Genomic DNA, 27,084 nt, shown 5'->3' with positions numbered 1-27,084 from the left:
CCACAGTTTTGGGGCCAAAGCGAGGTCTCCCAGCAAGCCAGTACCACCTAGACTGCTGTCTCCACTTCAGCTCGGGAAACACTCACGGCTGGCACTGTGACAGGTGATGGGTGCCCAAGGGTGCCTGTGACATGTGGGGCAAGGGAGGGAAGTGCCGACCCCGCCTTTTGCTGCTACTGTTCAGTCTCCTGACCGTCCACCAGACACTTCACCTGCGCGTGCCAGTATCCCCACACGCTCAAAGGGGCCACAGCCCAATGCGGTGTCTGTCTCCCCCGATTCTTCCTTCTCCCAGACTTCCCTCTTTCTGTCCACAAAGCTGCTCTTGGATCTTGATTCAGGGGCCTGGGACCCACTGGGGCCTTCCCCTGTGCCAGGGCCCCTTCGCAGGCCTGGACCCCCACCCCCGCTGCTTCTTCCTGCATGTGGGCCCCGCAGGTCCCAAGCCAGCTTTCTTCTCCTGGTGCATGTTGTCCTCAGGGTCCCTTCCTTCCTGCCCTGGGGTGACCTGACACAGGTGCCCAGACGACAGGGGCTCTCAGCTTTCTCAGGGTCTCTGTGTCCCTTCCTGACTCTCAGGGGGTCCCCGAGGCCTCTTTCTTTCCTGAGGTGGAACGTGGAGCGTCCTTCCTCCTCCCAGCCCTGCCATCCCCCAGCTCTGGGTTAGAGCCCGGGACCTGGAGGTAGACAGGCCCGGGACACATTCTGCTTCCAGGTGACAATTTCCTGACTTTTTTGTGCCTCTGCCTTTTCCGCCTTGGAGACTGGGGAGAAAATGGTACCTGCCTGAGATGAGGGGCTGTGCTGGGGCTCAGTGAAGCTGAGCGTGTGGAGTGCCAAGTCACAGCGACTGCTGCGTGGTGGGCCCGCCGCAGTGATATTGGGCTCGTTGTGGCAATGGCTACAGTCTGGTGCCAGAGACCACAGCTCTCCTTCCTCCCTCGCGGGGCCCCAGGCTGGCATCTCCATCCTCCCAGAGCCTCAGGCTTTCCCAGTGCTTGAACCCACTTGGACCCTTACCCATTGGGGCCATTAGTGACCTCCCATCCCAGCTGCCAGGCTTTCCTTGACCACTCCTCAGCCAGGCCTGGCAGGCCTCCCCTTCCCTATCCTGTCCCAGAGAAACCAGGCCACACTCCACCCACTCACTGCCCGGCAGTTCCAAGAACATATTTGGGATGGAGCTTGGCACACCTGTGCAGCCCCAGAACCACGGGGACAGCCGTCATTGCTCACACACGCACGGAGTCCCTTAGTTCTACTCATTCATTCATTTAATCCGCAGGCATTTAGTGAATGGCTCCTATGCACCAGGCACCGTGCTAAGTACCCCTGCCCAAAACACATGCCCGTCCCAGGCCAGCGTGAAGGGCCTGGGCCGAGGTTTTGCAGGCTGTCCTCTGTAGGCCTCAAAAAGCATGAGCAGGTAGAGGGGAGTCAGAGCCCCAGAACAGGCTCCCTCCACCCAGCCTCCTGCTGCTCCTGCCTCTTCCCCATATTGGTGGCCTCTGGTGGGCGCCCGCTGACATTGTGCGCTCCCTCCTGACAGACACAGCCCACCATCGCTGACCTGGGCCTCTGGCCCAGAAAGTGACCTTTGTGCCTCTCATGCCTCCCGGGTCAGTCCCACGTTGTTCTGCAGCCCACAGAGGGAACCTTCTTTGTCCCGCTGCAAACCCCCCCCCCCCCCGCCTTGCCCCTTTTCTCCCGAACACTCGCTCAGGACCCTCTCTTCTTCGGCCTGCCACTCCTTCAGGCCAGGCTGCTGCTGCCCGAGCTGTCGGCGGGTGACGGAGAGCCCCAGGTGGGCTCTGGGTCGGGGCGAGGCCTACCTTTGACAGCCACGTGGACACTCTGGCTGATGGACAACTGGGGCTGGATGAGGACGCTGCACAGGTACTCCCCCTCGTCCATGCCCTTCTGCACGTCGGTCAGCTTCAGTGTCCCGTTCTCGAACACCACCTGGCGGTGGTTGTCGGGCAGCAGCAGGGCGTCTTTGTACCACTTGATGGAGTAATATGGGTAGCCGATGACCCTGCAGTTGACGAGGGTGTCCCGCCCGGCGACGGCCGTGATGTTCCTCATCGCCCGGATGCTGGGGGGGCCTGGGGGGGAGTCAGGGGGGAGGAGGAGCAGAGGAGGGACAAGCAGTTCGGTTAGCCAGGGACAGCCGGGAGCTGCCCTGTGACTCTCTTCTCCGTATACTTGGCTCTGAAACTCTCAGGGGATAGAAATTCAGTGGGGTAAGGGGGCGGGGTGGGGGGAAAGGAAGACTTTATTGCAAGGGTAAAGGCAGAGGCTGGAGCTGGGGGCACCCACGGTCTCTCCAGGACTCTGTTACTAGCTGAAAACAGACATGTTCCCTGCATGCCTGGGGCAGGGATCCATCCCCCTAATGGGACGGGGTATGTGAGCCAACTGAGAAGTGACTGGGATTTGGGAGGGTGAGTTCTCATTTACAAGGGGATTAAGATTTGGGGGTTACAATGGTGATGTGGAGATTTTGTTCTTTTTCATTTAACTTGTGCATCATGGTCTTGTACCAAAAAGGATCTCGTATAAATTAAATATTTAAAAGGCAGTAGGAAGGTCGTTACTGGATGAGCTGATGGTTTTCTTCTAAACAGGTAAGTGGGTTTTGTGGGTCCCTGAGAAGGGGCTCTAAGAGGGGGACTCTGGTCACCCTGGCTGCGGGGAGGGGGTGGCCGGGCAGGTGGTGATGTGGGAGTGGTCAGGGAACCAGGCAGGGAGCTGGAATGGGCATAGGAAACCCCAGGCTTCAGGCTCCCCACCCAGCAGATGAGGGGCTGCACGAGGAGATCCCAGGACCCTGGAACTCTGACCTTTCCAATTCAAAAGCAGGGAGGGAGGTAAATGGGAGGTCACTTTTCTCACGTGGGGCTAGAGCCCTGGCTCCATGGCAGCTTCCAGGGCCCTGCCCCTACTATTCCTCCGCCCTTGGGTCAGGGGTCGCTGGAGGGACTGGTGAGGACCAGTGGGACCCGAAAGGGCTGCAAAGAGCTTCAGAGAAGGCTCGTCTCACTGTGGTGACTTGGAGAGCTGAGATCTGGGGATGATCACCTGAGGACTGCTTCCCCCGCTGCTGAGGGGGGGGGTGCCTGCTTTGGGATGCCCCCACCCAGCCCGAGCCTCCCACTCTTGATGGCTCGGGCCCTGGGAGGGAGGAAATCGGGGGGAAGACTGTGTGTTGGCTCCTGGCTGCTTACATCTCCTGGAGCATTTGGGGGATGGCTCAGTGGGCGGACACTGGGAGCACAGCTTTGATGGACACCCCCATCCAAGGTCAAGTCTGGCCCCACTGCCCCTTCCCTGTCCTTGTCCTCACAAGGTCCTGGTGGGGCTGGTGGTTGGTAGTGGGGTGCTGAGTGTACCTGGGGCCAGAGAGATCTGATGGGGAGGAATGGGGGTGGGGACGGGTCAGACTGGGAGAGGAGAAGGGACGGGGGAAGGGTTGGGGATGCAGAGGGGGGCCAACTGTAGCAGACACGCACACACGAGAAAGGATGACGGGTGTGTGGAGGGCAGGGAAAAGGGGAGAAAGAGAGGAAAGAGACCGCTACTAAAAGCAAAATGACAGTTAATAATAAGTACTAATCACCACAAGAATAATGGGAACCACAGAGATGGCAAAGGAACTCAAAAGCCTATTCTGATATTTAAATGTAGACAGGCACCTCTTACGTTTATTCGCGCCTGATATTCAGCACTGCCCACCGAGTTCCGCGCCGCGCACCGGTACACGCCGCCGTCACGGATCTGGGGGCCCGTGACGTTCATGTGGCTGATGGTGGTGCCGTCTGACATGGTGTACTGGTTGGTGCGGTGGCTCCCGTCCCGCACGATGGGCTCGTCGTCCAGGGCCCAGGTGACAGTGGGAGGCGGGGCGCCCTTGGCTGCGCACATCAGCGAGAACTGCTCCCCAGGGTTGACCACCTTCTCGCTGAAGGATGAGACGATGCGGGGCGTGCCGTCTGCCGGGAGCGAGGAGCCCCCATCAGGGTCACCGGGCCACGGACAGACACCACCCAGCCAGGCCACCCCACCCTGTGAGATACCCATTTCTCCTGCACAGATTTCCGACCCCTGGATTTGAATCCTCCCGCAGCCCCTTGTGAGCTCTGTGTCTTTGGGCAAGTTACCTAACTTCTCTGAGTCTCCCCACTTCGTAACTGTGGAGGGTGGAGATATCGGGGGGGAGTGAATATACCCTCTTCATACTGATGCTGTGAGGACGAAAGGGATTAGTGCTTTAAAGATGCTTCCTATAATGCTTCCTATAATGCTTGCTAAATATCAGCTCTGGCCCACTTTGCCTTTTCTGCCTTTCTCCTCCCTGCCTTAGGAAAGCCATAGGACTCAAGATCCCGGCGTGGAACCAGGACCTGGCTGGGCTGGGACCTACGGAATCAGATTGCAGCACTCGTTCCTGCAAATGGGTTGGGGGTGCTAGAGCCCTGTTAGCCAAGCCTCAAGTTTAAGGCTCAGCGGCTGCCCAGGGGCATGGGTGTGTGTTTACTGAGCCTGGCCAGCCTGCCACACAGGATTGTTGTAAAGTTAAAGTATGTGTTGTGCACTTGAAAACTAAGGCAAACACTTTAAAAAAAAAAAAAGGCCAATGTAATATGGCTCTCCACATCCCCCACCAAGTTTCACACCCAAATGCTGATGTTAATCCAGTCTGCCAGCCCCTAACCCCGTTTCTGCGGGAGACTCTTACCTAAGACCACGGGGAGAACCTGGCGCCTGGCAGAGCCTGGGACTGCCCTCTAGGGGCGTGGCTTTTGGCCCCTCCTCTGCTTCCTTCCTCGTACCCTCCTTTCTGCCCTTCCCGCCAGCCTCATTTCCCATATCCCTGCCCCGAACCGGCCATCAGTGGGCTGTCCTCTTGGAGAGAAACTGTGCTGTGTGGGGAGTCGGTCAGACAGGAAGTCTCCAGAGAGGTAAGGCTCCCATTTTGAACTGGTCTGTTCCTAGCTGGTGGGAAGAAGATCTGGGAAGAAGTTCTGGCTGGACAAGAGGAGGCAGGGGCTGAAGGAGGGGCAGTTCACTGGACACTGTACTCAGGGTGAGGGATAAGGGGATGCCCACTCCCACGTCCCATCTCCCAAGGAATGAGGACCCACAGGCCGTGACGGGTAGACCCATGTGGGATCCCGATAACCTGTAGGACTTGCCTGGGTTGGGTGTCTTTGTTATAATGGCAAAAAATCCTTGGAAACAATAGGATTGTGGGGTTTTTGTTTTGTTTTGGTAGCAACAAAGATGCTGGGGGACCACTAAATTTGTTGGTAGGGATAGGGCCTTTGTCAATCCTCACGGTATCCTCATGCGAATAAGAAAAAGGGGACTCCTCTGTGTGGTCACAACCTGGTGCCAGGGCCCATGGCTTGGCAAGGGGGATTCAAGCTGGATTCCAGTCCTTACTCTTGGTCCTGCCTTGTAGGCACTTTGTGCAGTGAACAACATGAACAACCATACCCAGATGTGCTGGGTGAGGAGCCCTGGGTGGCAGCAGCTTTAAAAGGAGAAGGAAGCATGTGAAAATCCAGCTCTGTAGTAAGAAACAGAGCCTGCTGCAAAGAGACCTTAGGGTAAAGATTTGAAAGTCTATGGGTCTGGCAGGAAGGGTTGAGAATGGGGAGAGAGGGACGGCCAGTAAGAGAGGGCTCAGGGAAGAAAGCAGAGGTGGGGCTCAAGGCAGTGACTCCTGGTGGGCAGTCCTAGGGCCCCTGTGAGACTGAAAGCCTCTGGCATCTGAAAGAAGACCAGTTTTGTAGTGAGGTCCTAGCAATTTCGGAGGGCAGAGGCAATATAGCACAGTGGTTAAGAGACCTGAGTTCCAATCCCAACTCTGACCTTTGGCCAAGCTGTGTGACTTTGGGCAAGTGACCAAGCCTCAGTTTCCCCAACTGCAAAATAGGGAACATGAAGCAAAAGCATGTCCCCACAGGGCCCATGGAAGGACTAACTAAGACACGCAGGTGCCTGGACCAGTGCCTGCTCTCAGGACGGGAGGGAGGGAGCCTGAATCCACCCAGGTGCCGGCCGCCCCAGCTCACCCTCCAGCACAATGATGGCGAAGTCCTGCGCGGTCTGGGCCTTGCGGGTGGCAAAACACTGGTAGGCCCCGGAGTGGCTCTTTTGGGCCGAGGTGATGAGCAGAGTCTCGTTGCTGAGCCCGCGGATAGAGACGGCCTCGTCAGGTAGCACCAGCTCAGTGTTGTGGTACCAGCGGATGGTGAATTCCGGGGAGCCCAGCAGGGCACAGGAGAGGATGACCGTGCTACCAATCCCGGTCTTCAGCTTCTTTGGTGTCAAGGTCACGTGAAGGGGGTCTGGGCCAGGCCAGCAGGGGAGGAGAGGGGGGAAAGGCAGAGGTGAGGAAAACAAAAGAAAACAGCTTTAACTGTGGAGCAGTGTGGCTGGGGTTGGGCTGTGGGGAGGCCCTGGGGAGTCTGTCCCCAGCCTCCTTGTGAGAGGGGCTGGGACTAGTGAATTCCCTCTCTAGACCTCAGTTTACTCATCTGTCAAATGGCAGGGTCAGGCCAGGCCATCCCTCTGCACCTCTTGTTATGTTGGCCTGCACTTTCTGGACATGTGGCCCAGGGGGGGCTGGGGAGCTCCTTTCAGCTCAGAAGAGGACAAGAGCTTGGCTGGTTCATCATCTTCCCCAGAAATCAGGGAGGCACCCTTGGCCCTGCCACCTGTCTCTCATACCCGTAGAGATAACCACCTGCCATCTTCTGTCGCTCTGACCACCTTATTTTTCCCCTGGGGACTCTGCTCTCCATCCCGGACCCAGGAAGTAACATCCTCCCTTCTCCTGTTCTCCATGCTTTCTGCTCAGGACTTCCATGGTGCCCAAGAACTCGGTGTGGCATTCAAGGCCATCAAGGCCCCCGGGGACCTGCCCCTGCTTCTCAGCCCTACAGTCTCAGGGCAGCAGCGTCCTGTCTGGGCTTGCTGCATACCCAGGGCCACTTCTTGCCCCAGAGCCTCCCCCGAGAATGCTCTTTTCCCTCTTTGCCTGATGCCTATCCATCCTTCACACTGAGCTCAAGAACACCTTGTCCAGGAAGCCTTCCTGGATACCACTCCCCTCCCAGGCTGGGTCAGGACCTCTCTTCTGGGCCTCTCTTGGTATCAGTCACCACACTAAGCACATGGGCTTTTAATCACTCCTCTGGGTCTGTCTCTCCGCCTGGCTGTGAGCACTTGAGAGCAGGGCAGTGTCTCTCACCTGGATGTCTACTGCTGCCCCAGCCTCGTTTATCGCTGCTGGGAGGGCTGGCCACCTCTCTGCCCTGATCTCCATGGGCTTGGGGTTCTCTAGAGGAGGCTGAGGCCTGCAGGGGACTAGGACCCCAACGAGGTCACCTGGAGGAGGGGGCAGGGCAGCCTGGCTGGGCGGGGCACAGTCAAAGCTCACAGGATTCCGCTCCTGCCAGGCTCTCTCGCTCTCTCCCAGAGGCCCTGCCCAGGAAATGTCAGTGCACGACGAAGCAGGTGGCATCCCGCTTGTCCCAGTCACCATCCAGGGCTCCCAGGGCTCGGCCAGCTACCTGCTCTCACCTTGCTGCTCCACATGACTTGGTGACAAGATGGATGGGAGGCTCGATGGCAGAATGGGGGTGTGTGCGTGTGAAAAGCCTGCTTTCCTCTGGACACCTGGCAGAGCGGGGGCTGGCAGAGAGAATGGAAGGCAGAGAAAAGCTGTGCCACCTGCCCTTGAACATGGTTGTCCAGCCAAACCCAGTGTTGGGGGGGATGTGGAGCTGAGGTTGGGCGGGGAATCAGGTGTATGGCAGCGGGGGTGTGCACGCAGCCGTGGGTCTGTGTGCGTGTGCCTGGATGTGAGCATGCGATGGTGGAGGAAGTGTGTATCTGTGAATGTGTATGGGCACCATACGTGTGTGCATGTCTGTATGGAGAAGTGGGCATGTGACCTTTCAACACATCTGCCTGTGTGTGCGTGCGTGTCTGTGTGTGTGTGCGCACGCGCGGGCACGCCTATCTGCTTGCCCGTATGACTGAGGCAGGGGCTATGAACACCACATCACCCAGAGTCAGGTTTGCTAACGTTCCAAGGGTTCAGGGGTGTGCCGCCCTCCTGACCTGAGCCCTGAGGCAGCGTGCATGCGTGTGTGCGTGTGTGGTGTGGGTGTGTGTGTGATATGAGAGAGTGTGTATGTAATGTGTGTGCACTGGGACGGGGGAGAGGGGAAGGCCGATCTGACTAAGCGGGTTTGGACAGTACTGGGGCATGGAGGGGGACATCGGCGCTGGTCCTTCCACGCTCCTGTCCTGCCGGCTGGGGCTCGTTAGGCTGCGAGGAGCCCCCGGTCCCTGCTTTCTCAACACTCTCTCCTAAGCATCTGTATCCTGGGCTGTCACCCCAGTGTGCTTCCTGGGGCTCTTTCTGCTCCTCCACATGTTCCCACGGGGAGGACTTCTTCCCAACATTGCAGATAAACGTCCCTGACTGTTAAGATGCCCTCGACCACAGGGAGGAGACCAGGCTCACATCTGGGCTGGGGCGGGGGAACAAGACCCCAGGCCCAGGAGGCCAGCCGAGCAGGGAGAACGCTGAGGGTCTGCAGACCTGTAGCTCTACGCTCTTGAGACGGGGACGGGAGAGGGGAGGAAGGCTGCTCTGGTCAGTCGGCGTGGTGGAGGGAACTTCTCTGCCGCAGGTTGGTTCACCGCTGGACAGCCTCCTTCCACCATCCAGGTTCAGGGACCCTCACGATGCCCTTCCATATGACATTCAATGTGGCCTCAGGCTATGCAGCGGCTCGGTGGGATGGGATTCCCTAGGGGTCTCCAAATCCCAGCCCCACTGTGGTCAGAGCCTGACCTCAGCCGCAGGGGCTCAGCAACAGCACGGTCTGTGAAGCACCCCCCCCCCCCACCCCAAGGGCTTGCTGGACCCCTGGAGGGCTAGGGCTACGGGATCGGGAGGAACAGGCAGGACTGGAGCTGATACTGGAAAGCCCTCCTTGTCATTCATTCCCGAGTCTGATCTGATTCATCATCAATTGATGTCCCCATCAATTATTGTGAAATATTCTGAGAATCGTGTCTGATGGGCTACAGTATGTCCTCTACTGGGTTAACACCAGCACTGTTTCCTTTAGGGCACACATTCCTCCCTCTCAACAAGCCAGGAAGCCCTGTGACCTCATCACCGTCACTGTCACACTCATGACCCTTCTGAGCTCAGGAGGCAGGAAGGCCCGGGATCATTCTCCCATTTTATAGAAGAGGACACTGAGGTGGTGACCACGGTTATGTGATTTGCCCAAAGTCGGTTCTTATCTGATAACACCAGAACCAAGGAACAGCTCTTCTGATTTCAAACCCAGAGCATTTCCTGGGACTTCCTGCTGCTGCCTTCCCCAACCAGGGGATTCTCCCCTGGGGCCGGCCAGAGGCAGGTGCCACCCCTCCCTGTCATACCGCGGTGCTGTCAAAGGTTCCTAGGCCTGGCAAAGGGGTTCCCCACTCACCGATGACTGTGAGGGTGCCCGTAGCCTCTGCAGAACCGAAGGTGTTGGTGACCTCACAAATATAGGTGCCGCTGTCCTCCGTCCGCATGTCACTGATGGTGAGCCCCGTGATGCGCTTGGTCCAGCGGCTGTCCGCCGGGAGGGGCCGGCCGTCCTTGAGCCAGCGGATGGCAGGCACGGGGTAGCCGGAGGCTGTGCAGGGCAGCTCCACGGTGTGGCCCGCCCACACTTCCTGGGAGTGGAAGCCATCCAGGATGGTGGGGATCGACTCGGCAGGGTCTGGAAGGCAGAGAGCATCAGTGGCCCTGGACAGCCCAAGCAGGATGAAGCAGGTGCAGGGGTGGGGGGGGGGCGGCGAGGCAAGCACCAGAATAGGCACCTGCTGCCCACCAGTAACCAGCATGAACAATACCCAGTGTGGGATGGCTTATGGTGTCTCCTAGGCCCCAGACTGTGGCCCAAACTCTCGTACTCAAGCCAGATAGAGGCCCTGAGAGCCATGACTGAGAAGCAGGGGCTTGAGGGAGGTGGGAAGAGGATAGTGTGTGCAGACAGACGGACAGACAGATGCAACAAGGGAGACAAGAGAGGTGCCGAGAGGGAGAGAGTGTGTGAGAGCTCCCTTCATAGACACGATGCCTGGAGCCTGGCCCAGACTTGGGAGAAGGGATACCCTGTGACACGAGAGTCATGACTTTTCGAACCTGCGATTCTGGTAAGCCTTGATCTGGGCCTCAGACTGGCCTGGGGGTGCCCCTCAGGGTTGGGGGAACCAGCTGCCCTGTCCTGTCTCCTCCTATCTGTGATCCTAGCAAACTCAGAGAGGGCCATGCTTTTCCATCTGTGCCCAGAAGGATTCAGAAGTTAAGCCTTCTGCAAACCACACCTGCCATCTTGAATAATTCTCCATTTTACACTCCCAAGCAAGAGAGAGCCGTGACTGCAGGCCCCACGGCCCTGACCTGTGGCTGTCCCAGGCCCCTGGCTGGTGGCATTCTGTGAGTGGATTTCCTGTGCCTACACAGAGCAGGCCTATGGCTGCTGAACCCCTGACCTCTGGGGGAAGCCGACTGGGGGCTCCTGGACTCGTAGAGCTGGCTTAGGGGTCTTGGCGGCCACAGACGGAGGAGGGTCGGAGACCAGAGAGGTGCAGTGACCCATCCAGGATCACACCGCAGAGCCGAGATCACAAATCAGGTCTCACCCACCCTTGTTCAGTAAATGGAGCAATCTAATACTGAAGTCAGCTCGACAGTGAACGGTGGGAGCGGCAGGCACCCCCTCCGGACCCTCCTTGACTAATGGCAAATGTCTCCCGTCCTTAGCTCATCTCCCTTGGAGAAGGGTTGGGTGGGGAATTCTGTGGGTGGTGGTGGGGAGAGACTTTCTAGAAGACTCTACTCCCTCCCCACCTTCCGTGGCTCTTCAGAAGGAGGTTAGGCTAAGAGTCAGGAGAGCCGGGTGCAGGTCCGCCCTGGTCATGGGGAAACCGTGTGACCTTGGGCGAGTCTCATCCTGGCTCAGAGCCTGAGGGTCACGCGCAGGGGCCGGGGTCCTGGCGCTGCCTCCATGTCTCGTGAGGCTGTTGTAGGCAACAAGGCAAGACGCATGTCCGAGAGCTTGACTGAGCAAAATCTCCACACAGCTCTGCCCCGCCCTCCCTCCCCAGCCGCTTCCATGGCCTCTTCCCCACACAACCCCGTGGGGATGGTCGGGATAAACAAACCCAGTGCCAGGGAAGAATTACTCAATGTGACACTTAATTGATGCAAAATACACAAATTCCGTGGCACACCGCAGAATTTACAAGCGGAGGGGCCGACGGGGCGGTGGAAGACGGGGTGGGGGGAGGGAATTAATCACCGAGTCTCAGGCGTGAAATTAAATTCTGAGGGAAAGAAGCCTCTTTCATTACTCCGGAGCAGAAGTAAAATGCTGCGGCGTGTACCGGCGACAGCCCCGGGGGGATTGGGCGCTGCCAGGGCTGGTGTGGGGCTGGGGGAGCCAGATGGCTGAGCCCCGAGAAATCTGCAGGGGCGTTCGGGGCGCCCTGGGGAGGCTGCTGGGACCTCCTCCAATCGGATGAGCCGTGCTGTCCCGGAAAGGCACCCCGAACACGGCTTCTGCACGTGGCTTAGCCCCCCCCACCCCTGCCCCATGAGCTGGGGAGCCCTGGACTCGTCGGCCAGCCTCTCTGGTCACGGGTCTCATCTTTATAAAGGCAGATGATAATGCCGATTGCATGGAGTTCATGCTCATGGAAGCTCTTGGTAAATTCTACGAAGGACCTACATGTTCAGAATGGCTGCTTGGGGGCTGGGTTTTAGGGAGCTCAGATCGTTCTTGCAACAGCCTCCTTCACCTTGGACCATACGGAAAGAGGAAAGTCGCTCTCCTCCCCCTCCCCGACAGACGCTCTTCGGAAAGGAGTAGGAACAATGATGCGGCAACAGCACGGGAACAAGACACCACCACAACACAGCAGCCCCTCTCCTGAGTGCTCCCCACGTGGCAGACACAACGCTAAGCTTTCCCCATCTGGTCCCTGTTTCTCACAACAAGCTGTTTTGTTGCTCCCATTTTACAGATGAGGAGCCTGAGGTCTGGGACTCTCCTTATCCTCTGCCACCTTGCACAGCTCGTGAAGGGTGAGGCTAAGCCGGCACCTTGGGCTGGATTCAGAGTCCTTTATCCAACACATCTCCTGTGCCCATCTTCCTTCCCACCCTCTTGCTTTCTGGAACACTCTGTGAGGACTGAGGAACCCACAGGTGTGGTTGCTGCCCTCACTAAATGTTGAGGACACACTGCCACGTGGATCCTTTCACTCCTTCCTTTTGCCTTGGGGTCCGGAGAGATGGAGGCGGCTGCCCTTCGGGGTGTGTGGACACCTTAGCCACCAGGTACCCTGGCAGGGATCCTCCAGCCGCCATCTTTCCAGCTGCTGGCCCCGAGCGTCTGGCCACCCTTCCCGGGTGTCCGGCCATTCCTGCCAGCCCGGGGGCCCTTGGGGAAGCTGGCCACTAGACAGTGAACCTCCGCGGCAGAAACCGTGGCCAGCATCTCTTGTTCAGGACTGACCGAGCGCCCTCCTCAAGCCGGAGTGGATGTGTGGCACGTGGGGCTGGAGGCTGAGGCCTGAGCTCCCCGACATGCCCCCCTCGCACCCCCTCTGCACTGCCTTCCTCCAGTATCACTTGCACTTTTGCCGAGACAAGCAGCTTGCAGATGCCTTGTCACACCACATCACATCAGGGCCATGTCACAGTCGGGACCCCGTCCCCTTGGCTCCCTCCGTTCCCTTCCCTCCAGGACCCTCCTGCTCCTCTCAGCTCCCATTCTGCCTTTGTCCCTCTGGGCAGGTTTTCTTCTGTTTTCTCCCTGTTGTCTGTCTCTCTGGGCCTGTGCCTCTCCCCTTCTGTCTGCCTGGGGGGGCCTCCCTGTCTCTACCTCTGTCTCTCATTTGGGTTTTATCTCTGGGAGCATCTCTCATTCTCTTCCTGCCCCAACTCCCCTTCTCCTCACAGCTGGTGGTGCATGGAGACCAGAAGGAGATTGGGGTTGGCATACCCTCCGGTTTAAAGGGTGTCTTTTTTGAGAGACACCTGTCTCCTCCCCCAGTAGAAGTGGAGGTGAGATTGGCAGGATGAAGGGGCTAAAATATTTGCGCAGGAAAAAGCAGGCCGGCGGGAGGGGGGATTTTTGCACCATTCCCCTGTTTTATGAGAAGCATGCAAATGAGATGCAAAGCAGCATGCAAACAAGCCCCAGTACTTCTGAAGGAACCACTCTAACACATTGGGGAATTGGGCTGCAGATTCCAAAGTCTCGCCACAAAGACAGAGGCCCTCAGTGTAGCCACCAGCAGTTTCCCTTGGCATTGGTTAGGTCCACAAATCTTTACTTAGCACCTACTATGTGCCAGGCACAGGGCCCGGTGCTGGAGACACAAAGAGTGATCAGAGAACCCTATCTTCTTGGCTCCTGCTCCTCAAATGGGCTAGGCAAATGAGAGAGGGTCTGGATAGAGATAATCTGAGGTCAGGGTCATCCTCCCCAAACCCCAGACTGTCAGAGTGAGACAGAACCCTCTAGTCGGTCCTCTAGTTAGGCTCTTTTCCAGAGGCCCTGACAGGTTGCACAATTGGGTGAGTCTGGTCTCCGAAACGACCATGTTATCGGTTCACCCTCCTTCCACAAGCCACTCCAATCCCATCTCTTCAATAGCAGAGATTTTCAAATTGTAGGTCACAAACGGTTAGGAACTTGTGAAATCCATTTGGTGAGTTGCGACCAGCATTTAGATAAATCAAAATTGGATACGATAGAATAGGAAATAGCAGAGTTCATTTAAATGCATGTGGCAGGAGCGATCGGTGTGCCTTGCACAGGTTATGATAAAAGTGTCTATCTGTGGATTGCTGTCGAGAGTTTGAAAAAGCACTGCTCTTTGAGGGGGACCCTGTGCCCTCCTTTACTCTGTGACAGGGGCATGTGCGGATGCTCAAATGACCCCTTCCTTGCGGAGATGGGTGGTAGCCTGGCTGCAGAGGGAACGTCCTGGCTTTGCCTCCCACTGGTTAAACAGTTGGGGCAAGTGGCTTGGCTTCCCTAAGATCTGGTTTTTCTCACCTGTAAAACAGAACAGTGTACTCCTCACGAGAATATTATGGTGCCTAATAGGTAAGATCTGGCACGTAGGGGACTCAATAAACTTTAGCTTCTATCCCTTTGAAAAAGGATAATCATTCCAGAAATAGAATCTTTTCTTTAGTTTATAAATATTGTTGTTTATGGATTATATCCTGCCTACTGTTAATCTATAATAGAAGAAACACACGGGCTCATAAACAGGCCAAATAGAATCTTAAAAAGTACTTAGAGACACGAAGGAACAAAATCCTCCCATATCTAATCTAATCTAACCTCCTCGTTACTATGTTTGAACATCAGGTTATACTCATGAGCTTCCTAGCGGCAAAGGCAAAAAGGGGAAAGAGAAGCTGGATTGCATTCATCCTCATTACCAATTCTCCAGGAGAGGTAGCTTGCTTAGGTGCAGACTCTGAGGTTCTTACATGAAGGGCACCCCAAACCACACTGGATGTGTTCTGCCTTGCTGGGCCCTGTATGTTTGTTCTTTAATCTCCTTCTCTGAGTGCCCTGATGGCCTAAGTACACAGCAGTGTCCCAGATCCATGGCGTGGACATGGCCATCCCCAGGGTGGGCTAGTGTCCTCTGCAGCCCTCTTGCCTACCTGTCACGGAGAGGCGGGCCCCATTGCTCTGCCGGGTCTCCCCACTATACTTGTGCTTGGTGATGCAGCGGTAGGTAGAGAGGGCGTCCTCCTTCTGCACGTCAGAGATGTACAGCCCGCCGTGATGAGTAATAAAAAACCTGTTTTCTGGAGACACAATCAAGACATACTCCATTACTCCCCTGGCAGGGCATGCTACCAGAAGCCATTCAGGCCGGCAGCTGCCTTCCTCCCAGAACTGTTACTCCTTTAGGTGTAGAGGTTTCAGACTTTTACAGAAGGATGGTGGGCTTTAGAGTCAGCCAAGATCTGGGTTCCAAACTGACTCTTCCACTTAATAGCTGTGTGACCTTGGGAAAGTCACTTAATGTCTCTGAGCCTTACCCACACAATGGGGTGCAAAGAATGCATCACAGGGCTGAAATAATAATGAAGTGTCTGGTGCACAGCAAGTCCTCATCTTTCCTATCTCTGGGCAAGAGTTTGCAAAGTTCCTTCGCATTCCACGTTCATCTGTTCTTACAGGCATTTGAGGTGTCCTCTCCATCGTCAGGTCACACGACCAGTAAGCAGAGCAGAACTCAGGCATTCTGGCTCCCAGCTTTCCCCACGTATGGAGCCTAGGACAAGCCTAAACCCGTTTCTCTGTTTCCATCATCTGTTCACTCAGCGGACAGTTGCTAGCCGTGAGGACGTGGAGAGCCAGGGTTACAATACTCATTCAACACTCAGTTCTTGAACGCTCATTCTGTGCGAGGCAAAGGCACCGACACGGTGCTTTACTTTTCCGGGTCCTTCCATGGTCTTCCTGTCAGGACTCGGCAGGGAAGCCGGAAGGACAGGGGGCAGGACACCCATTTTGTGGATTATGACACGTGACGCCACTTAGCGGTGGAGTGGATTTCCTTGGCCGAGGTCCCAAGGCAAACCCCGAACTTGAGCCTGGTCAGGGCTAACTTTCAAAGGGGAAAATGTGGACTTGCCAGTTGGGGCAGGGATTGCATTCAGCCTCAGACACCCTAAGCCCAAGACAGCGCCCTCCCACCCAAGGTCCAGCCAGACTGAGAGTGAGATGCTGACTTTGGGTCCCTCTGCCTACTCCCTGGGGACTAGATTGCTTCCCCAGACAAGCATAGAAGACCCTAGGCTGCCATTTCCACCAGAAGTGGGTACTGGAATCAAGACCATGATAGTGTTTTAAAAAGGAGCTATAGGGGAGCAGGTCATGCTGACTCCATTGGAGGGACCTGCTGACACTCGAGTGCCAGGCTCTCGTAAGGAAACACTTCGGGTGGCCCCTTGCCCTTCGATTCCTATTATTTAGAGATCTGCTTCCTCCCACCTGGGGGCTGATGACCCCCTCAACCAATGATGAGAGCTCTGAACATCGGCTCTCAGAAACATCCTGTGGTGTCCCACCACCCCGGAGCACAAGCCTCAGCACCAGGGGACTGGGATCTCGCCTAATGACACTTGGTGACAAGGAATGCTATAGAATTGTAGGGTTGAAAAGCTGAAGGTACCTGACCGAATCATTGACAAAGGTTCTCCAGCCTTCCTTTGAATGTCTCTGGGTTTGGGGAACTCACTACCTCACTCAGTGGCCCACTCCAGAGTGGATAGCTCTGACTTTTAGAGAGATCTTCCTTGGTCACGATTGGTCTCCTGGTGGCCCCCTCCACGGCTCCTGGTTCTACTCCCTGGAGCCCTAGGGAACTAGCCCGAACCTGCGTCACTGACACCTCCCTCACCAACGGGAAAGGAGCTGTCACGCCCTTTGACTTTTCATCAGGCGAAGCTATCTAGAATTTTATCCTTTAATATTTATTTAATATGATCTCAAGGAACTTCTTCAAAATGGATGATTACTTGTTTCTTAATGAATGCTGGTTTATCTACCAATCTCTGAATTTCCCCTCCCTATCTCCCATCCATCTTTGTATAGGATTAGACCTACTATGTGCCAGGGGGGGTACCTAACTATCAGCCTTACGTGACCAGCACAGGATAGAGTGCAACTACCAATGCCCGGCCCAAGACAGTTCCCTTTTTTCAGGGGATGTGCTGGAGTGGGAGGCAGCCCCATTACACCCTACCTCCCACTCAACTCCCACTCAGCTAAGGCCTGGTCTGACCACTGCCATCTCTCCACCCTTGGACACCTGACCGTGTGGGACTAGGTCTGGGATGTCACATGGGTCCCCACCGAGTGGCACATTGTTGGGGCCACCCCCCTCGAAGAACACTGGGCCATCTGGCAGCCTGCCTATCCTCTGGACCCCCACCAGGCTCTCTCCAGCACCCAGACCGCACCCTGCAGACTCCCACTCAGTGCTGTGGGTGAGACGCAAGAAGGAAGCGGGAGGGAGCCCAACCCTGCTGCCAGCCGTCGGAGAGGACCCGGGGGAAGCACAGAGAAAGCCTGGCTTCCCCACCAGACTCTGAATGTGCCGTTTTGTCTCCATGTTGTGACATCCCAAAGTCAAATGCGGAAGCTCTCCCGTGATTTATTATGTAACTGGGACTGGAATGCAGAACTACTGGAGGGTGTTACTGCCAATCAGAAGTATCTGGTCGGAGGTGTGTGTTTGCGGGGGGAGAGACCCCCAAATCCACCTCAGCAGCCTACAGGTGCTCCAGCCCCAGCAGCTTGGACGCTGTGATCCCGCGGCCCCCAGCACCCTGGGACGACGGTGCACTTGGTCCTACTGGAATTTTAAGCTGGGAAGGGGTGCTGCGGGGATGGTGGTGGGAAGCTGGGGTTTCTATGGCAACAAGCAGCTGCTGCGTCTGATGTTTCACATCCTTCATTGTCCTCATTTCCCCCCTCCCTTCCCCCCTTCTTGTGCATATTTAATTGCAGTAACATTTCCAGACACAGTATATCGCTCCTCGTGAAACAAAGGCGGGCCGCAGCCAGGGGGAGGCACAGCGCTCGCTCGAGAGAAGGGAAGAGAGAGGGGAAGGAGAAATCAGGGGTATTATGTTAATCCCCTCTGGGGGGGACTTGTGCAACATCAGTTGTGCATGTTTGATGAGAATCAGATGATGGGCCCTGCTGGGGAAGGGAGCAGCAAGAGGCCGGCGGAGCGAGTGGCATACGGTGCGGGATGGGGGCGGCACAGCCAGCTGGTGGGGGGTTCGGAGGGGCCAGGGATCCACAGAGCAGCTGGCCTCCAGGGCTGGCTCTGATGGCGTGGCCTGGCAGTCGGGCAGCCCCTACTGCACATCCCAAATGGGATCGGCCATCGGAATGGGTAGAGGAGCAGTTACCCCTCATCCTGGTTCCTTCTTCTCGGGGTAGGCTGGACCCGCGGGAGTAAGGGGAGTGGCAGCCATGACCTCCATGTCCAGCCCCCATCCTGAGGCCATATGGAAATGCGTGTCTGGGATCATGTTTGGTCGACACCGAGACTGGAAGCTACTAACGGCATGAGGTGGCCAGGGGCCAGGAGTGCTAGACATCTTGGGTCATAAATACCGTTCCACCCCAAATTCCAGTAGTGTTTCCATGAGCGTCCGCCGGGAGGTCGCTTTCCCTTAGGCTCTAAGTCTGGGGTACGGATCTGTGTTTAAAGGCGGACTGCTCTGATGCTGCTGGACTGTCCCCTGCCAAAGGCTGCAGCACTGCCTGTGAACTTGCCCGTGACCAGGGAGGCACGGTGTGTGGTTCCTTTTTTCTCTTTACTATTCCTACAAATTCTCCACCCTGCTTTACCGTCCTTCTTCCTGGTGATCTGGAGCGGGCCTCTCCTTTTGTAAGCTTAATATTGATGGAGCACCTATTACATGTCAGGGCAAGGCTTTCATAAACATTATCTTATGCAATCCCCACAACGCTTTGAAATGGATACTACTGTTTTTACTAAGCAAAGCACAGAGAGGTTACATAACCTACCCACAGTCACACAGGTAGTAAATGGCAGAGTCCAGACGATCAGTCCGCTTCCCATGCTCTTCCAAAGCTCTGTGCTAGACTGACTCTCCTAGAATGGCGGCCCCTCTCGTAGGGATGTAAGGTCAACAGCCTCTGCTTGGTTGCTTCTGTCAGTGGGGTCCTCACCACCTTATACCTTATAATGTATGAGAGCACTCACACATTCAATTCAGTTTGGTTTATCAAGTCTCTAAGGAGCATCCCTAGGTCCTGGACTGTGCTCCATGGAGAGGTCTTGGACCTGGTCTCTGCCCTTTGGGATTCCACGGTTAGAAGACAATGTTCTTCCATCAGGAAAGGTGTTATCTTGGGGGCTGGTGAGGGGTGGGAGGGGACCTGATGGAGGAGGCCATTAGTGAGAAGAGGAGGATAAAGAGGGGCCAAGCCCAGGACTGGATTTAGGAGGCTGGATTGGAGTCCTGGCGCTACTACTAACGATGGATTGTGCACTGAGTTCAAAAGTATCCCCCCCAAATGAATGCCCACCCAGGGCTTGTGAACAGGAACTTACTGGAAACAAGATCTTTGCAAACATAATCAAGTTCAGATGAGGTCATATTGGATTAGCGTGGGTTCTAAATCCAGTGTGACTGGTCCTCTTCTAAGAACGGGGAGATTTGGACACAGGCACATGAGCACAGAGAGAAGGCCATGTGAAGACAGATGCAGAAATTGGGGTGATGCATTTATAAGGCAATAAACGCGGGATTGCCAGCCACCCCAGAAGCTATGCAAGAGACCAGGAAGATTCCCCTCTAGAGCCGGGATGGGGAGCATGCCGCGCGGACACCCTGACCCGGGGCTTCTGGCTTCCAGAACTGTGACATGGCAAATCTCTGCTGCATTAAATTCTGCTGCGTTAAGCCATCAGGTTTGTGGTAACTTGTTACGACAGCCCCCGGAAACGGACGCCGGGTGACCGCAGGGGGTCCAGGAGTTTCCCAGGCCCTCAGTTGTCCCTCCTGCAAAAAAAGAGGGGGGAGGTGGGGTACATGTGTGTTTCCCACCCTGCTTGGACATTAGAATCATCTAAGCAGCTTTTAAAATGAAACTCAGAATTGTGGGGGTGTGGTCTCTAAAGAAATTGGTCTTTAAAGAAAGCTTTTCAGGTCCTGAAACGTGCAGGCAGGGCAGAGAGCCATGGGGTAAGAAAAACTCACGAGGACGTCTCTCTGTTGGCGCTCAGCTTCTGAGTCCCGTTTCCCCTTCAGGAAAACAGAGATAATAAATAGACCTTACGTCACGGAGCCATTGGGAGAGCCAGATGAAATGCAGCTTGTGAGAGGCCTCGGCACGCTGGCGGGGCTCCATCATCCTCAATCCAAGTGACCTCACCTCAAGGAGATGAGGGGCGCTCAGTCCCTATGGCCGGGCTTCCTGCAAATTCTTCCCTTCCTTCCCCATCAGGAGCTTGGCCATAAAGAAAGGGGACTCCTGGGGCGCCTGGAGGGCTCAGTGGGTTAAAGCCTCTGCCTTCCGCTCAAGTCATGATCCCAGTGTCTTGGGATCAAGCCCCATATTGGGCTCTCTGCTCAGTGGGGAGCCTGCTTCCCCTCTTTCTCTTTGCCTGCCTCTCTGCCTATCTGTGATCTCTGACTGTCTAGTAAATAAATAAAATCTTAAAAAAAAAAAAAGAAAAAAAGGAAGGGGACCCCTGCCCTTGGTAATGCAGAGGTCCTGCACACGGGCTAGGTGAACTAACAGCATCTTCTTGGTCTTTTTCTAAAAGGTCAAACAGCTGGGCCTCAGAGACTCCCCAGAGCTGCAGGAGAGAGGAACACTAGAAATCTTGGAGCTCCTGGCAGCTCCAGGGGGCTACAAGAGCGGGGGTGGGGGGGGGGGAATGCCCTCGGCAGAGGCTGGGCTTCTCTCTGTGCTCAGAGGCAGGCGGGAGGGTCTGTTTGGTGGGGAGAGGGTGCTGGGCAGAAGAGGAGGAAGGAGCTGAGGGTTTGCAGGAAGGTATGGGTGCCACAGATCCCACTCCAAGCCTCTAAAGCAAGGGAACAGAAATGACTGAATACAGCAGGGACAGCAGCCTCCCGCCTGGCTCCCTGCTTCGGCCCCTGTCCCTCCTCCATCTGTTCCCAACCTACAGCCGGAGGGAGGCTTCAAAATCAGAGTCAGATTATGTGGCTACTTTCCTCAAAGCCCTCCAATAGTCTCTCATTTCACTCAGTGTGCTGACTGCTAAGTAGGTACTCTAGAAATAAATGTTTCTAGAACCAATGAATGGCACTTCCCCAAGCTTGAAGGTATTTTTATCGGCACACACAGAAGAGTCAGGTACCAGCTCTAATTTTACCTCCTCCAAGAAGCCTTCCCAGATTAGCGCACTCCCAATTCTGAGCGTTTCTACGTCTGGCAAACCTCCTGCCACTGCTAATCACTGCATCTGCTATATCCAATCACGTTTGAAAATAATTATGTTTGAGCTTTCCAAAGTCAAAGTTAAACAGGATGGAGGTTCCTTAAATTTATAAAAAATAGAATTACTACGTGACCTAACAATTCCACTTCTGGGTGTGTACCTGGAAAAATTAAAAGCAGGGTCTTAAAAAGGACTTTGTTCACCTGTTCATGGCATGAATCACACTAGTGAAAGGTGGAAACAACCCAAGTGTCCGCTGATGGATGAGTGGACCAGGAAAGGTGGTTTAGACACATGATGGACTGTTGCTCAGCGTTCAAAGGGAAGGGCATTCTGACACAGGTGACCGTGTGGGTGAACCCTGAGGACATTATGCTCAGGGAAATAAGGCGGTCACAAAAAGACAAATATGGTCTGATTCCACTGATAGGAGGTACCCAGAGTAGTCAGCTTCGTAGAGACAGAAAGTGGAATGGAATGGTGGGTGTCGGGGGCTGGGGAAGGGGAAATGGGAAGTCGTCTTCCATGGATACGGAGCTCCAGTTTTGCGAGATAAAGCTGCACTTAAACATTTCTGAACTCAAGACGGTGCTGAAATACTACTGAAACAAAAACTTGAGCCTTAAAAATAATTAAGATGGCAAATTTTATGTTATATGGATTCTACTGTGATTAAAATAAGAAAAAATTTTAAGTCAAGATTATAAAGAATTGGAATGAGTGTTTTCAGGAAGTAGTGAGTTTCCTGTCACCAGGGGTATTTAAGTAGAGACTGAAGAAATGCTTGGCTGGATATTGCATAGAGGATTTAAATACTGAGTAAGAGAAAGAAATTGGATCATCTTTAAGGTCCCTTCCTTCCTAGAAATTTTATATATATATATATATGTGTATATATATATATATATATATATATATATATATATATATATATTTTTTTTTTTTTTTTTTTTTTTGACAGAAAGAAATCACAACTAGGCAGAGAGGCAGGCAGAGAGAGAGGAGGAAGCAAGCTCCCCGTGGAGCAGAGAGCCCTATGTGGGGCTTGATCCCAGGACCCTGAGATCATGACCTGAGCCGAAGGCAGAGGCTTTAACCCACTGAGACACCCAGGCGCCCCCCTTTTTTTTTTGAGAGAGAGAGAGAGAAAGCAAGGGGAGGGGCAGAGGGAGAGGAAGGAAAGAATCTCAAGAAGGCTCCATGCCTTATTAGAAAAAAAAAAAAAAAAAAAGAAGGCTCCATGCTCACTTGAGCTCCATGCAGGGCTCGATCCCATGACCCTGAGATCATGATCTGAGCCCAAATCAAGAGTTGGGCACTTAACCAACAGAGCCACCCAGGTGCCCCCAAATGTGTAAATTCTTAACTGAAAGGACAGCAGAGCTGCAAGACCCTTGGAGATCAGCTCCTACAGCAGTTTGCAAATCCATGTCTGTATGCTCCTTTCCACCCCAGGACTTTTGCTGCGGGCGTCCTTCTGGGCCCGAAATGCTTTTTCCTTGACTCACTCCCAGCCCCGTTCAGATCTCAGCTCAGACACCATCTCGTTGCAGAGGCCTTGCCTGACCCTTCTCTCAAAATTAGACTGTGCTCCATGTCCCTGCCCAATTCCTTACCCTGCCTGTTTGTCTTCAGAGCACGTGGTGCTTCTCGCTGACAGCAAGGAGTTATTTTAGTAACCCAGCTCCAGAACACGGCTGGCACATAGAAGATGCTCAGTGCACACGCAGCAAACGGAGGAATCCGGGCAGGAGCGGAGGCACCTCCGGCCGAGGGAAACAGCAGGTTCTCCAGCCTGGAGTCCTGTCCCGAGGTCCCCCGTGCCCTGGGGTCTCTCTCCCAAGAACCCCTGCTGATATACCGTAACGGTTTGGCCCACTGCCTCCCCCCTCCCTTAAGCCAATGCTTAATGCTTGTCTTGGCTCCCCAGCTCAGTGGGGTCCAGGCTGGGACGTGTGGAGGATTGTGGTGCGAACAAAAGGGAAGGAGACAATGAGCGACCTGGCCAGGGGTTCTGGAGTATAAACCATGTCTGACTCACCTTCAGGGGGCGGCCCCGCAGGGAGTGACCTCACCCTTCTCAGGAGCTACTCAAGCATGTGGAGATCCGGGACAGCCCACCCAGGGAGAAGGAGGAACAGGGACAGCCCCTCTCCAGCGTGCCTGAGGCTGGCCTTCCACCGTCCTTCCCTAACTGGGGAACTATCTCTCCCGTAGCGGACGGGAGTACAAACGCAACCCTCGCCCGGAGGAGAGACCCCCCTGACGACAGGGGTCCCGGGATGAAACCACATGTCCTGGGCCCCACTCTGAGACCGGACCATGCCACGCCATGGTGGAGGCGGAGTGGCGGTCTGCCCCTCTGAGGACAGAGGAGGAGGACTGAGCCGCTGTGGGCAAACCAACTGCCGATGCTAGAGGTTTCCATGGCTGGGGCCTTTGAGGAAGAAGACTCATGTGCGGGAACCAAAAGCCAGACACTTCCTCTCTTTGCCCCCTTTAGACACCCTTGGTGGGCAGAGTCCACCTGGGCTGGGAGACTGATCCGGGTCCAGCTGGTGAAATGTCTTCAATGATTTCATAAACTCAGCAAGCAAGACACCCCAAGGTGCCTGAATCGGGGTGCCCCCAGGTGCCCAGCTCTCCCACATGGGTCCCCCCATGAAGTGCCATCACCGGCCCAGGCGGCCCCTGTGCTTTTGTTGTACAGAGGAGGAGACCGTGGCTCAGGTGGGGACCAGTTCGAGTCGCGCATCTAGTGGGAGGAAGAGCCGGGGCTCCCCTGGGCTCTCCGGAACCAATCCTGAGCTGCTTTCCCCAAACCTGGCTGCCGGGAGAGCATGAGCTGCATTCTGGAGAGTGTCCTGGCCAATCTGTCCCCAGTGAGGTGCACTTGGCTGACCCTTCCAGGCAGCGGTCGGGCCCCTGGCTTCTTCTGGACGCGGTCCCTCTGCCTAGCCATGGCCAGCATGGTGGGGGTGGGGGGTATGAGCAGGAAGGGGAGGGAGGCCCTGAGGCCGGCACCAGAAGGCACCGGACTGAGAGCGGATGAGCCATGTCCCCTGGGAGGCCCCCGTGCGGTGACGTTAGAGGTCAGAGGCAGTAGGCAGTCATCTGTTCCGGGAGGCCTCACACAGAGGCAGCAAAGCCTGCTGCGATCAGGCGGCATGTGTTGTCAGGAAGGCAGGGCCACGGGCTGGTGGCTGCGTGCGTCTGGGAGGGAACAGAGTGCGTGTGCAACCATGCGTGCACTGTCGGGGGCACTGGCCCAGGCTGCTGGGGAAGAGCTGGTAGAGAAGAGGCGGGCAGCTTGGGGGAAGCATACGCTTGCCGTCCGAAATGCGAGGCCGGAGACCTGCGTCCTACCAACTGTGTGGCTTTGGGAAAATCCCTTAACCTCTCTGGACTTTTGCTGTCTCATCCCCCGACTGGGGGTCCTAAGCCCTGGCTTGCTCATCTCACAGGATTCTCCTGCAGTGTCCAGGAGACAATGTCCGTGAAAGTGGCTGTGCATGTCCTGTACTATATGTCCTGCTGCTTCCACAGTACAAAGTGTATAAACGCACAGGGCAGGTGTGATTAAGACACGTATGGGGACCGAGGCATTTTTGTGCGTATTGTGTTGAATGAATGAATCCTGGCTGTAGAAAAGCTTCCTGGGAGAGGTTTCTCAGCTCCTGGACTCCGAGGGGTCCCTAAAGCAAGAAAACCGGAAACTGAGGGGAGGGGTCTTTTGCTCGGCCCGCACCCCTCACCCCCGCAAGGAAGGTCACAGGACACAATAGGGTAAGGAGCTGGGGACAGAGAGGGGGAAAGAAATGGACAGAGCTTTGCACAGAGACCAGGATTTGGTCAGGATCAGAAAAATCATTCAGTCTCTCTTGGGAAAGAAGAGATACTTGGCCTGTGTCCGTGCAAGGTTGCTTTCTGGGCAGCCTCAGGATGCCAAAGCCTTGAAGTGTCTCTATCGGCCCCCAGGGGCATCCCAATCCCACAAGAGTAATTGTGATCGATATAGGTTACTAGTTACAGTTCCATCCAGCACGGATTTACAGAAACAATGCGGTCAGCCGGCCCCACGGAGACACACGAGACAGCTTACCCGTGGGCAAGGCGGCTCTTCCCTCCCAGGAAGTCTGCCCCGTGGGGCAGCTGATGCTTCTGGAGGGTAGAATCAGCCCTGCCTGTGGATCCAGCACCAGGGTAGCCTGCGGAGAACTATTTAGGGCCAACCATGCTGGGCATCCTCCTTTTACTCCTTTCTGTCCTCCTGCTGATGGTGAGGCCCTGGCGGAAACTGCCAGCCTGGGTTTCAAAAGCCCCAGGGAAGCTGAGACCTATTCTGGCTCCTCTTTTTCCTTGGACTCTGGACCCCGGGACTGTAAGGCCTCCACCCAGGACTCCAGGAGAGATCTGCAACACAGCCGATAGCTCAGGGTATTTGAGTCAGGAATGTGGACTCAAGTCCCAGCTCTGGGTGCTGGCTGGCTCTACGTCCTAGCGCCTCCCTGTCATGGGCCGAACTGCGTCCCCATAAAGTTCCTATGTGAAGTCTAGACCCGCAATGTGACTCTTTTAGGAGACGGGGCCTTTAAAGAGGTAGAGAAGGCTAAAAGAGATCATAGGGGTGGGGCATGGATCCGCCAGGACTGGCGTCCTTGTAGGAGGAGGAAGAGATGCCAGGGCGGGAGGAACACAGAGGGAAGACTCTGTGAAGACACAGCGACAGGGCAGCCGCTGGTAAGAGGAGAGCACCCAGGAGAAACCGGACCCGCTGCTCTGGTCATTTTGTCGTGGACGCCCTAGAAAATGAACACACACCTCGTCCAGACATGCTGGTCCCTGCTGGCCCTTCCAGCACTAAGATCCCAGAACTAGGTCCTGCTGTGTGAAGACACTGGGGGGAGGGCTCCTGGTAGGAATGGGGAGGAGGACAGAGGCCAGCTGGTCCTGAAGGTCATCAAGTACACCACACAGGCTGGGTATAGACATTGAGAGCAGAGGGGGTGCGGAGAGACTGAGCCAAGACCCCTTAGTGGGCGTCAGGTACCAGGAGCGGAGGAGGCATCGTGCAGGGGTGGCGTGGGTGGGAAGCTGGCCCGGGGAATGGGCCTTTGATTCCAGGTGGGGCCTCGCCTGCACTGCCTTTCAAACACCCAAACCTCATCTACCACGGCACAGGGCGCCCAAGGAGACTGGGGCGTAGAGGGGCACGGGGCTAGTCTTTCCCTTTCCAAATGGAACTCAAGTCTGGCAGGGTGCACGCATCTGGGGCATGAGGAGGCTAGATGGGCGGGAGGTAGGACTTCTGCTATGAAACCGGATACGGTATGCAGAGCCAGAAACTTCACCCTGCTGCTGGCTGGCGGGAAGCAAGAGCAAATGCTGGAGCGAAGGTTCCAGTGGGGAGCTAAGCCAGAGCACCTAACAACTCCATAACCTCCATGCACCAGGGGCAGCTCTACCTGCCTGCTTCCTGGCATAAGGGCTCCCAGGTGCTGGGGAAGGCACCATGGCCTCCTGTTTGTCTTCAAGGGGTGATGCCAGGCTGGGCTGGGGCTTGGCGGGTGGGTCGGGCTCCCGATGGTGGCACAACAGACCACATGTTCCCAGGGGGCCTTGCGAGAAGGCCTATGCCCTTCTGTGCCCACCGCTACCCCTGTAGGTGAGACGGTGAGTAGTCAAAGAGGAGGATATGGAACTACAGAGAGATGCCGACCTTATCCAGTTCTCACGGGGTATGACCCAGACTCTGTTCCCCCGCAAGGCTGGAGGGACCCAAGCTGACCACAGCAGTCATACTTTCCTGGCCAGATCCAGCCATGGGCCACGCTTAGCTCTAGTGTTTGAGTGACTTGGAAGCGCCGAGGTGGTCTCCTCATCTCTACACCGCACACCTCTGCCCAGCCATGGTCTTCCAGGAAGGGTGGAGGTTTTGCTTGTAAGAGCACCATGACGTAGAAATGTTGTTTATGAGAGTCTCAGAGGCAG

General features: G+C 55.6%; 1 protein-coding gene across 2 annotated transcripts in view; it reads right to left on the bottom strand.

Moving 5' to 3' along the window:
* The window catches only part of DSCAML1 (DS cell adhesion molecule like 1), a 341,244-nt gene that overhangs the window by 89,412 nt on the left and 224,748 nt on the right, over positions 1–27,084 (bottom strand). For both annotated transcript variants that reach the window (XM_046017937.1, XM_046017938.1), the window contains exons 4-8: positions 14,789–14,935; positions 9,531–9,809; positions 6,081–6,356; positions 3,696–3,992; positions 1,833–2,105 (exon numbers count right to left, since the gene is read on the bottom strand). In XM_046017937.1, coding sequence (XP_045873893.1) covers positions 1,833–2,105; positions 3,696–3,992; positions 6,081–6,356; positions 9,531–9,809; positions 14,789–14,935 — 1,272 coding nt within the window. The remainder of the gene's footprint in view (positions 1–1,832; positions 2,106–3,695; positions 3,993–6,080; positions 6,357–9,530; positions 9,810–14,788; positions 14,936–27,084) is intronic.

The sequence above is a fragment of the Meles meles genome, chromosome 8 (assembly GCF_922984935.1).
Source record: "Meles meles chromosome 8, mMelMel3.1 paternal haplotype, whole genome shotgun sequence".
NCBI classification, from domain to species: Eukaryota; Metazoa; Chordata; class Mammalia; order Carnivora; family Mustelidae; genus Meles; species Meles meles.
Note: the sequence above shows the minus strand (reverse complement) of the source record. Positions and strands in the feature narration are given on the sequence as shown.